Source organism: Solea solea, chromosome 13 (genome assembly GCF_958295425.1).
Source record: "Solea solea chromosome 13, fSolSol10.1, whole genome shotgun sequence".
NCBI lineage: Eukaryota > Metazoa > Chordata > Actinopteri > Pleuronectiformes > Soleidae > Solea > Solea solea.
Genome location: NC_081146.1, coordinates 11662455 through 11676361, shown reverse-complemented (window position 1 = coordinate 11676361; position 13907 = coordinate 11662455). Strand labels below are relative to the sequence as shown.

The following is a 13907-nucleotide window of genomic DNA, read 5'->3' as shown; positions in this document are numbered from 1 at the left end:
GCACATGTTTTTCAAAAAAACTACCCCTATTCTAGTAATACAAAGCTAAAAATCTAATTTCTTTAAGCTAAATAATTAAACATTAAAATAAATGTCATAAAGGGCACCAGCATCGAAGTGAAGGTGGTAGCAGCCTATTTAGCCTGCTGTTAAGTCATTATTGTGTTTGTTGGTATTCTAATGGAATATATATATATGCATTTTTTCATCCTTGTTAAATGAGAATAATTACACATACCCACAACGCCACGGCACCGTGTAATAGGCAATAGGTGGCGTTCCAGTGGCACCTTTACCTGTTTCTGAATCTGTTCTTGCTACCTTAATGACCTAAACCTAAATGGATTGACCTGCCACAGAAGATTTCATGTTGTAATGACTTTCTGAAAGTGGAAAAAGGAAATTGAGATATCTTGCAGATATTAAATGGGGTAGTGTAAATGACCTGGTGCTGTGGAAAAAGCTCCTTATCTGTGTCACATTAAACTTATAATGCATTCCTGCTCCTTCTCGTGACATGACAGATGAAAAAAATCTCAGCTGAAGAGCATTTGCATTTACCATCACACTATTTCACCGCATCTGGCAGTTTGTTTTTGAGGCTTAATCAATCTCTTTAAAACCTAAAGGGGAATCCATACGGCCCACATTGTCCTCAACCCAACAGTAGGGGGTCTTGTCCTCTAATTAATCTGGCGTGTCCCTCTGCTAAATACTGGATCAGTTTGCAGGACTGCTGCATTATTCAACATAGCCTCGGGCGAGTGAGGAAGTCTGTGGTCTGGAGTCACCTTACTCTTGGCAGAGTCACAAAGCGAGATAGAGAAGGAGAAGAGAAAGTAATAGAGGTGTAGTCGAGGGTGGGGGCGGAAGACAGAAGGATGTGAGTAAGAGGAAGGATGGAAAAATTGGTAGAGGGGAAAAGTGAAAGGAATGAGGATAAATGGGAAAAAAGGTGGAGAGATCAAATAGCTGATGCAGTTCAAAGGCAAATGGAACTAGATCACATCCATATGAGAAACCACAATAGTGTCAGAAGTTTAGATACAGGAAGTCCATTTCCAGCTTACATTTCCTACCTCTGCAAACAAACCAGTCATAAAACCACAGAATGTTTTTGGCTGTGTATGCATTTTTACACTTTTTTTTTTTTACAACCAATGATAACAAAACATCTCCTTTTTCCCCCTTACTCTTTTATTGTTGTTGATCTTCAGAACAAACCTCAGCCTAACCCCAGAATATATCCAACTTTTCTGTTTGTCTCATTTTTAATACACACCTTTGTCCCCACAAATACAATGGTCAAAAACACAGTAGTCATGTACCGTTGGGTTTATACAGAAACACACAGGTAAAATCATCAGCACTCTCAGGGCCGTCACAATAAAAAAGCTTTGGAATGGTAAATGTACAATGCGCTCACACAGCTGCCGTGGTGGCTGGACAACACAACGGTTGAAATAAATTACGATGATAGGGATTTTTTTTTTCTTTTTTTTTCTTTTCAAATGAGCCAAATGAAGCACAAAGCAGACAATGGGTTCACACATGCTTTTCACGAACCAGTTTAACAATCGGAGACTCAGTTCGTACTTGGGTGTTAGAAGTTCTGGCAATAAACTCACAAAATGGATCATTTACAACACATTCAGCTTGGTGGTTATGTAGCGGTTACTTACTGTATGTCTTTACTCTGGTCAAACATATAGTATAATATCAATATAGTATTCACATAACATAATATACATCTGTATGTACATGTTCCTTTCACCCTTGAGGAAAAGTGTCCAGGCACTCAGTTCACGGACTACACTGTAGCTACCTCATTCTTCATCATCAAAAACAAGATGCCATGTCAGTGAAGCTGTGGGAGCCGGCCAATGTGGATATAGTATGAAATTCCTCACATATTCTGGTGCCGAACCAGACTGTGAGCCGCAAATGAGCAGCAGTTCTCCTCGCTGCCATTTCGCCGCTTGTGTGAGCATCGGGGAGTGTCTCTCTACGTTTATTAGGGCAGACCCTGGAGTGACACCTTTACTGACTTCCTTGAAAACCTGCACTTTACCGAGTTTCAGGAGATCAGGGGAGGGCGTAACACATTTTAAAGGGTAATAATGGAGTGTAAGGAAGATGTTGTCTTAGTTCTGGAGCAGAAAAGATTAAATGAAATACAACAAAATTGCTTCGTGGGTGTCAGTCTTTCCAGGGGATGTTTCACTGATTCAAGCATTAACAGTTCCAGTGGTCTCCAGGCCAACAGTTAGAAAAGAGTGGAATCTTTTGATCTATCGAATCAATGACAACCAAGCTTCAGGGTCCATGGGCGACAGTTTCTTTCTGACTATGTGGGTGCGTTCAGTGTGCGAGTGTGTGTATATATACATATATACTATATATATATATGGATATATGTATATATAGATATATACATTTTCATTTTTCTCTGCTGGGTGTGAAAATACAGACAAGCAAGAACATTAGATGATGCAGTATACACTGTATGTCATGAGGAAGTAAGTCATAGAACAAAGAAAATAAAAGGGAGGGTTCAAGTTAGTCAGTCAGTGGGATTGGCACTGTGACAGCGATGACACAGGAATCTCATCACTGTGGCCCATGGAAATGTCCATCTATACTGTAGCACACATGGTAATCCAGCACAAAATATCATGGCAAAATAAAACACATCGCACAACTGTACAGTTACTGCATCAATCCTGTCGAGGAGTTGCCAGGTGGATTTAATGCAGTAGGTCTCTTGTTAAAACCTGTGTATTTTTTTTTTTGTTTTTGTTTCTACAACAGAATGGCGACCTTTCAAAGACTTATTCAGCGATTTGAATAAATTAGTCTTATCATCAGAGAATAAGGCAGTTTATGGTATGGTAGATAATAGATAAGTCATGCCACAACCACAGCGAACTGCTGTTGTATGTAGCTCTTAAAAGAGAAGAAAATGCTTCCACGTTTATGATGCTGTAACTCTCGAATTATATCCAGTCCTTGCACTGTTTGAATGAAATGGTGAAACAAAGCCTTCTTCTGGATAGACAAGTCCATTTTGCAGCTCAGAAAACTGTTTTGCCACAACAGAATACTTCATGACAACAACAGCTTTAGTCAAAGAGGCAAAGCACAAAAGATATCAAAAGAGATAAACATCACCATCAAGGAGGAAAACACAGCTGTACATTAAAGGTTAAACGTTAAAACCTTGAACAGTTTCTTTTTCCCTATTCCTTTCTTTCAGTTCCTTTAATGCCAAATCCACAGGTCCGAACAATAAAGTAGAAGTGGTCACTGGGTGGCCTTAATGTAAATCTTCACTGCCGCTGTGATAAACATTTTGTTGTTATCTCCCTTCAAAGCAGTCCAAGTACTCCAGGACAAGGTCGTAGCAGAACCGATACTGATCCTGAAAGAAAAAACAAGAAAACAATCAATATGAACGAGTGAAAACACAAGGATAATCACAGAAATATTCTTGCCACTTTTATTGATTCATATGTGCACAGACTCTCTCACCAGAGACTCCACCATGTTGGGTTTGCAGTTGCGTAGAGTTTTAACAGCGTAAAAGATGTCCACCATGTTCTGGTACTGGATCATCTCGAGGAGAATGTTGCAAGCACAGAAGGTACCACTGCGACCACCACCATTACTGCAGAGGAAATGAAGTTTATTTTACGACCTGTCATCACTCACAGGTTTTTCTTTCTAACGCCCTCCGTGGGTGAAGATTTCATTTTGTTTTATGAAGAAATAACATTTATGACAAACGACTGGCTTTTTGACATTGAGATGGTGGACGACAGATATAAATGAGTAACATAACCCAGTTAGCACTATTTTAATAACAATATGAGGACGACAGCAGTCATTTTAAAGACTACTGTGCAGCAGTAATACCAGCAGCCCTAGTTTGGACTTTACCCTTAGTAAAGATCCAGTTTTCTTAGCTGAAATCCCATAATTTTACATGCTCAACATAGCATATATATGGTAAATATATATATATTGTATATATTGATATATATACACATATATATGTATATATATATCGCCCTATCCAGTTTAAATGTATAATTTGTTTAAATGGATGAAGTGAAGGCAATAATCAAACATAAGTAGGGCTTATGTACATTGTACATTGTAATGTGATAATATGTTTTTTTCTGTACATAATGTCTTGATACAGAAATAGCGACATGAAGAAAGCGGTAAGGAAGAGAGAATTGAGAAATAACAGCGCTGTGACATTTCCTTGGAAATATTGTCCTGGTCATCATAAATGAAAGGCAATATCAATAAATTACCAAAGGACAATCCACATCCTCCCTCCTGAGACAAACACAGCAAAGGTGGGCACAGAAGCCTCTGCAGTGTACACGAGTAATATTAAGGTAATCAATCGTCGTCAGCGCTTTGGCAGTCCTGGATTTACTGTAGTGAGAACCATTGCATTCTGCATTAAGCCATAATTGATTTGATCTTCATAATTTCTTTCTGGGTTGTCGCGGGTAACACTGTCTGACAGCGCTGACTGATGTGCTTTTAGAGGGGGGCGGGTGGGGATGAACGTGAGACGGGTCGGCAATGACCTGGACGGCTTATTCATATTCATCAGTGGGCATGTGTGCTCCAGGTGCTCATGACAACACACAACAGCACACACTGCAATACACCTCTGCTACGCTCAACACCACAGTTTCATTCCCCACATTAGTAAGTGCTGTCATGGAAAAAGAAATGTTGGATTTGGATTCGGATCTCATTGCATCAAACCACACAAAACACCACAGAGACAAAGACATGAGCTGGTCTTTGTGTCTCGTCTTCAAACAGATGAACATGATTTATCATGTTATAAAGACATTTCTGTGGTTAATTGTAGTGCACGACTTTCAAATACAAACAAATGTCTTTTAGATTATGATTAGATTCCAATCACTGTCAAATTAGCCCCAGTCTCACACACACACACACACACACACTGCACAGCATTCATGGTGAGGACACTCTCAGCCTCTTACCTTAACCATCTCAACTAAATGCCTAACCCTAACCCTTGAGTCTAAAAGCCCTTTTTAGGGATTACAGAACATGAGCAGCCAAAATGTCCTCACTCCCTAAGGTTTATACGTTTTTTTTTAGTTCTCACAAAGATACCCATACAGGAACACCCACACACAAACACACACAGAGCTCTCTGCCTATAGTTGTGCAAGACATAAGAGTTTTGTTGCTATGGTCCTACTGAATGTCCAGGTTCATATTTAGCACATAGTCCATAGTCCAAATGTATGCAGCCATCTCACTTTACGAGCACAATGGTGCTGTGAAGCTTTCTCCTGGCCTCCATCACAGAAATGACGCCTGGTGGCATTAAAATAAAAGAGAGTCACACAGCGCGTTGTGGGGAGCTTATAGGCTTAATTTGATGACGGTTTGGATGTAGCAGATATGAACAGTTTCACAATACAGCTCTCTGTATTTCTCAGTAGATAGCCGTTTAGACCTTGTGTCATTCAGCATCGGTCCTTCACTGCACACAGGAAATAATCTTCTTATGTCAAGACAGATGGGGACATCAGCAAAATTACATTAGTAAAGTAAGACAGCTGCAAACCGGTTGGAGTATGACTGGAAACACAAAGAAGCGCCCACAACAAAAGGGAGAAGTGAATTCTACTGCTCAAAAAAACGTCTCGTCAAGTATTGCTTGACAGAGCCTGCTTTCAAATGAAGGACACAGCATACAATTACTATTACATTGTTTCTGTTCATGAAAGCAAACAAAGGCCAAATAATAACATCATCAACAATAAAAATCACCATTAGTTACAGTTTCAAACGCATATTTAAATATCAGTGTTCAACAGCATGATTTCACTATGTTGCACCTTTTCAAAGACTGTGAGAGATTAATTTCCACTCATTTTAATTTCCAACACACAACTCATGTTGCAGGGAGATTACTCACAGGCAGTGGACAGCAGTGCGTCCTTCCCCACACTCTCTTTGCCACTTGTGCACTTGAGCCAGCAGGTTGAGGAAAGCCTTTTTTGAGTCCGGAACATCACGGTATGCCGACCAGCGCAGGAACTGGAACTGACACACCACCAGCTGGCCTTCTTGGAGCTTCAGAAGCAACAGGAAAAAAATAAAAACACATTGAATTGGAGTTTATTGTTCTGTGTGGGCTTATTGTACATGCACAATCTCTCATGTATATTTGTTGTATTCCACTGACTTCTGCGAGTGCCAGTTAACGCCGGGGTTGAGTGCTCCCCAGGCAACATGCTGGCTCTCTCAGCTGTGCTCAGTCAGCAGACTGACTTAGAGATATATGGGTCTGCAGGTGTAAGTGGGGCCTGAGCAGTGTGTAAGAGAGGTCCCTGTGTGTTCATAACCTTGTCCTGTAGATTCTCACCTAATACCAGAGGACCAGGAGAGAACTATAACTCATGCAAATTGAGTTGGCAAAGACACCAACGAGGGAACTGCCAATGAAGAAATTGCCTCTCAGTGGAGGTGGGATTTACAGAAATACTTCTTTCCTGAGCTACTTTCCCAGCTACATATACATATGCTTACAATGTACTTCAATTGACTTTTACTCCCTACCCTTGTATGTCATTGTCATGCATAGAAAAAAGACTGATGCACTGAGAGAGCAGCACACAGACAGAGGCGTGTGTTGTTGCTGTGTGATTTGATATCTCCCATTTCTGTGACAGTGGCTTGCACTGGGAAAAAAGACACTATATACAGAGAAGGTAAAGACAAGGGCATTTGAGAGGAGGTGAAGATGCCAATCAAGAAAGCAAGGATGGGGCACTGCCTGTCACATTGCTTATAATGGCAGCCTTAAAATAAATGCCTTGCATACAGATTTCCTCCATAATTGGTTGATAGTGATCCTGAGCAGAATATGTGCGTGTTCTAATACAAAGTCCCAGGCATAAAACTACACACACACACACACAAGCGAGCACACAATCAACACACTTTGTGATGTATAAAAAGTCAAAATGACTGATTCATGCATATACATGCTGCATTGATTTCCATTCATTTGGACACCCAGTTAACACCTAACCCTAACAGCTAAAATACTGCACAGAACCCTCAGGCTCCCATATATATATATAATGAGGTGATATACACAGCAGAATCAGTAATCCTCGAGATGCTTGGCTACTAGTTGAACAACACGAGCCATAAGGAACAACACCCTCCATGGAGAAGAAGGCTAGAGGCTAGAATCAAGGCAACAAGAAAAGAGGTTAGCCATCTATCTGAGCTGCAGAGAGGTGTGGTAAAGAAAGAGCTGACTAACAAGCTGTCCACACCTGAGGCACTGGAGACTGCCAAACAAAGGGTCACAACCCTGGCAGCCCGCCTAAAAAGATACACGAGAGAGATAGAGCCCAGGAAAAGAAACAGGAAATCCTCCACCAACCCATCCAAGTTCTTCTCTCAATGGCAGGGTAGTAAGAAAACAACGGACCCAAGGCTGAGACTGAGCAATACAAGAAGAACATATGGGAAAAAGAGGCATCACATAACACCAATGCCCAGTAGCTGGTGGACCTGAAAGCAGACCACAGCAACCTCCCAGAACAAGACCCAATAAAGTGTAGAGCTGGAGCACCAGGCCCTGACATGATCAACACAGACTGGCTACAGAAAGTACATTTGATACAGGCATCATTACAGCAAAGACGAATAGACACATGGTTCAGTACATAAGCAGAGCCCAGAAAGGAATTGGCAGTAACACCTGGGGAGACAAGCACCAACTACTGATCGACAGGGCAGTCACAAAGGACTCTCAGGGCTACAACTCTATGGGACTTCTAGATCCAGACAGACATAGCGGTTGATGATAGGCAGCAGAAGAGGGCAGTAGTGATAGATGTGGCAATCCCAATCGACAGCAACATCAAGAAGAAGGAACATGAGAAGCTTGAAAAAAAGGAGCTAGAGAAGATGTGGAAAGTAAAGGCCCAAACTGGGAGAGTGGTTCCAACAGATTCCAGGATCAACATCTGAGATCTCTGTCCAGCAAAGCGCAGTCATAGGAACAGCTAAGATACTGTGCAGAACCCTCAGGCTCCCAGGCCTCTGATAGAGGACCTGAGCTCTCTCTACCTTGGTAGAAAAGTCAGTGTGTGTTTTTATTTAGCCTTTTTCATAAGATCAGTCCAATTATCCATCCATCCATTATCTACCGCTTGATCCTCCACCGGAGGGTCGCGGGGGGTGCTGTGCCAATCTCAGCTGACATAGGCGGGGTACACCCTAGACAGTTCACCAGTCCATCGCAGGGCCACACACAGAGACTAACAAACATTCACTCTCACATTCACACCTATGGTCAATTTAGAGTGACCATTTAACCTAATCCCCCATATTATGAAGCCGGAGAACCTGGAGAAAACCCATGCACATGGAGAGAACATGCAAACTCCACGCAGAAATGCCCTTGTTCCAACGGGGGCTTGAATCCGGGTTTTCTTGCTGCAAAGGCAAGATTGCTAACCACTACACCAACCATGTGGCCAGTCCAATTATGCACGTTTTACATTTGACTTACTTTGAATGAACTAATCTGATTTGCTACCTGAAAAGAGTAACTGTAAAATGTAATGTCAACATGTCATGTATTACCATGATGAAAATCCTCTTCAGCATGCTAACTGCAGAGTGAAGACACCTATCTAGGTAATGACTAGAATAAATTGAAAAAGAAAGACACTGACCTTTAATCCATGCATGTCAATTGACTTCTCTTGCATGTTTTTTTGTTCATAAAAAGGAAGTTCTCAAAATATGTATTGCTCTTCAGGGAACAATTTATGGATACAATGGTGGTGATGACACAATTTTCTGGACTGATGAATATCAAAACAATGTCTTTTGTAGTATGCATAATACAGTGAGTCTATGAATACATTTCTTTTTTACAGATCTGCCACTGTGTTCGGTACAATTCCGCAGTCTATATTTTAAAGTGTATTTATTTCAGAGTGCATTTATTTGACAACCACATGTGTCCCATAAGACACAAGCTGAGGCTGGGGAAGTGTTATTGTGCATAAATGAGAAAGCAATGTAGAAAGATAATGGTGGAGAGGCACTCATCCAGAGTCAAAACATTGATAAAACATTTAGCCTTTGAGTTTCTGTACATACAAGAAGTTGCTGAGAAATTCAAACTATCACCTGAAGGTTTCAGTAACACACTTTTTATTTATAGCCAAGCCTGCAATACTACAACTCTGAGTTGTTTTGTGAGCCTTTTAGGCAGATATTACAGGTGGCAGCTCAAAAAATACTGTAGCTAATGCATTTGTAAGTTATCATTTTGTGAAACAACACTGAGTGCAACAACATGTTCACGGCAGCCTTTCTGGCACCATTATGACTCACCCTTGTGACGTTTTTGACCCGAAATAGACGGGTAATAACATCGTCGTCAGCTGACATGGACAGAAACTCCACTTCCATGGGTCCATACTGCTGTAAACCAGGTTCCGGCCAGTACTGAACACATGGCTGCAGGTGGAAAGGAGATTATATCATCACTGATGAAATGTGGCAGATACAGTACTGGAACTAATAAATTGTTCAGCGGTTGTGGCCAAAGTTGTGGTCTATATGCATGTGGTTTTAATATAAAAAGAGAATATATATATATATATATATATATATATATGCATATACTTGAGTAGTATAGTTGGAGAGACATACAGCAATAACAAAGACAAAAGTACTGTGAGTGTGTGCCTATACAGACATAATGGTGTGGCACTAGTATCAATAAGCAGTGTGGTGAAGGAGAGATGTAATGTGATTTAAGAGACTGTGAAAATAAGAAGGCAGAGTTCTCATATATCACAAATAAACTATGACAAACTCCTTAACAAGATCTTTTAAAAAGTAAAATAAAATATTTTCAGGAGAGATCGAAAAAGACTGAAATGCTTGGGCATGGAATAGCAGGACTGAACACAGATACCTCAAATATCTTAGTTTGTTTTAATTTCCAGTGCATGCAGAAAAGCCATAACAGTGCAACTGTCATTTAATGAGCACATCATATCTAAGATTTAAGGATTGAAATCATTTACAGCAACAATCTCCCACTAGGCTTTTAAAGGCTATGTCAGTAGTAATTTTAACACATATTTTTTGGGGAAGTAGGCTACTCCTACCATGAACACTGGGTAGCTAGTAACTACTGTGAAAATCATCAGCAGTAATGTTTATATCCTTAGGCAAATGTACTCAACGCAATGAACAATGATGTGCGAGGTGCGGAACCAAAGGGAATAATAATTAATCATTTTATTTCAGTTTAGAGTAAACATGCAGTAAGCTGCAGGAATGAAATCTATTTCTATTTTCTTCACTATAATCACTCACACTTTCTTCAACCTTCAACTACAACCTGCTGATCAAACTGAGCCAATTATGGTCTACTGTAACTGTTTTTTAATTTCCTAAAAAAGAAAATGCAAAAAAAAAATAACATTTCGGAAAACAAATTAAAGACAAGATAATGGACCACTAAGAACTAGCAGCGTCACTGATATTGATGATAGTCTCTACATAATTGTGTCTACATTGCATTTGCATTGTCCAAAGAACTGTTCAGGATTGTTTTACTAGTGTCGACGTTAGAAAGAAAACGTTTCATAATATAACATAGCAATATTTGTAATAGACTGTGACACAGAGTTAGAAACTCATGGTAAACCTTTAAACATTGACTCTGTAAATCCTGTAAATGTTGCATTATTAATAAATAAATAAATACATTTAAATATATATATATATATATATATATATATATATATATACATATATATAATGTGTAATGTTCTGGTATTCCTGATTTGTATATAAATTACTGACAATAAAATGAAAACATTTCAGTCTTTTAATTTACATTAAACCAGAATGAATCTAGATTTACATATTACTACTGTGGGTTTGTTGAATTCACCCGAGCGGTGAGGTTATTCCATTCTTTTAGTGACAGTAAATATTACACAATTTAATTCCATCGATGCCGACACAGAAAATAAAGGACAAATTGATATAACAGAGCTCCATGCCTATATATTTATAAACAGACTTAACAATCTATTGCCGACTTTTAAAGCCTCCTTCAGCATGGCACGTGATTATCTAGCCGTCTTCATGTGGGAGCTCAGGCTTTGTTTGTTAAGGCTCCAGTCATATGGATTAGCTTCTCATAGAAGCTCAGGCTACCAAGAGGCTTTAAGTACTTGAAGCCGTGAAGACGCGTAGTGAAGTCTCTTCTGAAACATATTCATGACACTCTTTGAATCGTTTCTTCAGAGTGCTTCATTTGATTTTCTAATCTTCAGCTTGAATCTCATTGTTACGTTCCTACTCTTTATTTTAAGTGCTATAGAAAGAGCAGGGAATATTGCAGTGCATGGAAAGACATATGCTCAGAGGAAAAAGTGGGACGCAAACACAAAGACTGGCTAGAGGGTAATGCAAGCCTTTTCTCCAGAGACATGGCTTGAAGAGGGGAAGAAAAAATCTGGGGCGGTGATATCTAGTTGTGCCTTGAGATTAATGTGGTCAGGGATCAAAGCCCAACAAAATGGCATGGAGGAAGTAATCCTGGGCACGGATACAGAAATACTGAGGTGACTGTGTGTTAACCGAATAGTCTCAAGTGAAGTTCAGATAACATCTTACGTAGAGGGCTGAAGCATGACTGCATGATTAATTAATCATTAAGTTAGAAAGATATTCACAGATCCAAACTTCCACCATCAATAACATTGTTGGAGACACATTTTGAATCATACTGATGTAGACAACAAGCTACAACCTAATTTTCATCAAAATAGAGTCTTTACTTCTGCTCAGTAAATGTCACAGTGGTAATGTACATGATAATACACCGTGTATTCCCACTGACGACTGCACGTGCAGATCAGTGCAGTTTCAAATGCAAATGAGGTTGAAGTTTGTTTCAACAATGATGTGTTTAAATGTTATTGATCGCAAATTCTTTCTAAATTTGGTTTAGCTTCACAGTTTCAAGTGAGGGTGCGCTCCATTTGCTTACCCAGCTGTCCAAGTTGATGGGAATGAACAGTTATAGTTATTTCGTGGCCACAAATTAGAGTTTTTTTTCCCCCCATGTCATTTCTGGGGCTACGTAACATCTAGACTATAGAAGTACTGAACTCAAACAATCATCAAATTAGAGGCAATAAGTTAACAGTTTGACCTTACCCAGGCAGAGTTTGACTGGTTGAGTTGATTAAGCATGACAACAGCTGTGCAGCCGTAGTCAAAGACCAGCCTCCAAAAGTCTGCCGTGGTGCCAGGCAGAGGGTGTGGGGTCACGATGAAAGCGGCCTGCCGATGGAAGCTGTCGGCGAGAGCAGCATTGATATAATTGTTGCTCTCCCCCTCTGTCGTAACCAGGAAGGCGAGGGCACGGTCGGGCGGCAGGACGTCCATGCTGCGGTTCTTTTCTCGGTTTCTGGGCAACAGGGCAATACTGCATTCTTCCACATCCAAGTGGGGAGTCACAGAGTTGAGAGTCTGCAAATGGAAATGTTAAAAGGGATGAGATGCAAGTGAGAACAAGATGACACAGAATTAAGCAACCATTTAAACGATGGGAGGCGTGAGGAGTGGGGAGACACAACAGAGGAAATCAAAGATGTTAAGGAGGAGGAGGAAAAAGGAAAAAAAAGTATCAAGCTGAGAAGACCAGGATGCAGACAAATCCAAGAATCTAATCATTTTAAATGGAGGAATCCTTAACACTCACAACTTATCGCTGAGAAACTGATTTAAAATAATAAAGGGTGCATATGCAAGCAGCATAATAAAAGGGAATGTAATGAAGTTTTAAAAAAAAAAAACCTCAAAAGGAAATATTCCATAGAGATTTTCTTTGATGACTTCTTTGTTCATTTGGCTGTAATTAAATGAGACAACGTGAAAGAAATATGTGGATTAATCCCGTTGGGTTTCATTGATACACTGCATCAATAATAGATCTGTGACTTGCTGATCTCAGTACGACCAGTTGGCTGAGTGCTGTCTGCAGAACGTCAGAGTAAAAGGCAAACACAGCGATGATTGGGCCGTGGAGAGGCTTTCAGCAACAATGTCAGACAGATTTGTTTACAAGCTCAAAGAAACCAATGTAACATGTCCCTTTATGAGAAAAACAATAGCTTGTAATGAGTATGTGTGGTATCACCTACTCTACCCTAATCCAGAGGGTTAGTGTATGGTATACATCGGTCATAGGAACTATATCAGAATTAAACTGTATGCATTTTACAGATGGGCATAAGCCTTTTCCAGTATTGCTTTGAAATGAACCTGGAATCCGTGTGGCTGCTGGCTGAGCACTGCAGCGCGGGAAGGAGAGTGGGAAGCAGAGTAAAAAGCAGGTACAGCATACGAGAGCACAGCTGGCTCTCTTCTCTCTAATAAAATCTTCTGAGACAACATTCCTGCAAAACCAGGCGACAGAATTCAATGATAGAGGGACTTCAATTTAAAATGAAAGGAAAATAACTTCACTTCTGCACAAAAACACACACACAGAGACATGTTATCCATTAGTCTATTTGTTCTGCATCTGCTCATTTTTAAAAATGCCTCTGCTTTAATTTCCACAGCAGGGTAGACATAATGGTGTTTATGCAGTTGTCTGAATATCAAAACAGACAATAAATATCACACAACATTATATTTGGTATAAATATACAATGTATGTATGATACAACACTTCCCAGATTGTACACACTACAGTACTATATCATGAGTGTGAACGGTGTGACTGTATCCAATTTAAAACATCCAGTAATATCCTC

General features: G+C 40.0%; 1 protein-coding gene across 6 annotated transcripts in view; it reads right to left on the bottom strand.

Annotated features, from left to right (window-relative positions):
* Positions 1 to 1179: 1179 nt before the first annotated feature.
* The window catches only part of ptprub (protein tyrosine phosphatase receptor type Ub), a 152950-nt gene continuing 140222 nt past the window's right edge, over positions 1180 to 13907 (bottom strand). For all 6 annotated transcript variants that reach the window (XM_058647567.1, XM_058647571.1, XM_058647569.1 and 3 more), the window contains 5 exons: positions 12301 to 12615; positions 9445 to 9570; positions 5990 to 6147; positions 3532 to 3667; positions 1180 to 3421 (listed from right to left, as the gene is read on the bottom strand). In XM_058647567.1, the coding sequence (XP_058503550.1) occupies positions 3359 to 3421; positions 3532 to 3667; positions 5990 to 6147; positions 9445 to 9570; positions 12301 to 12615 (798 nt within the window). In that variant the 3' untranslated portion in view covers positions 1180 to 3358. The remainder of the gene's footprint in view (positions 3422 to 3531; positions 3668 to 5989; positions 6148 to 9444; positions 9571 to 12300; positions 12616 to 13907) is intronic.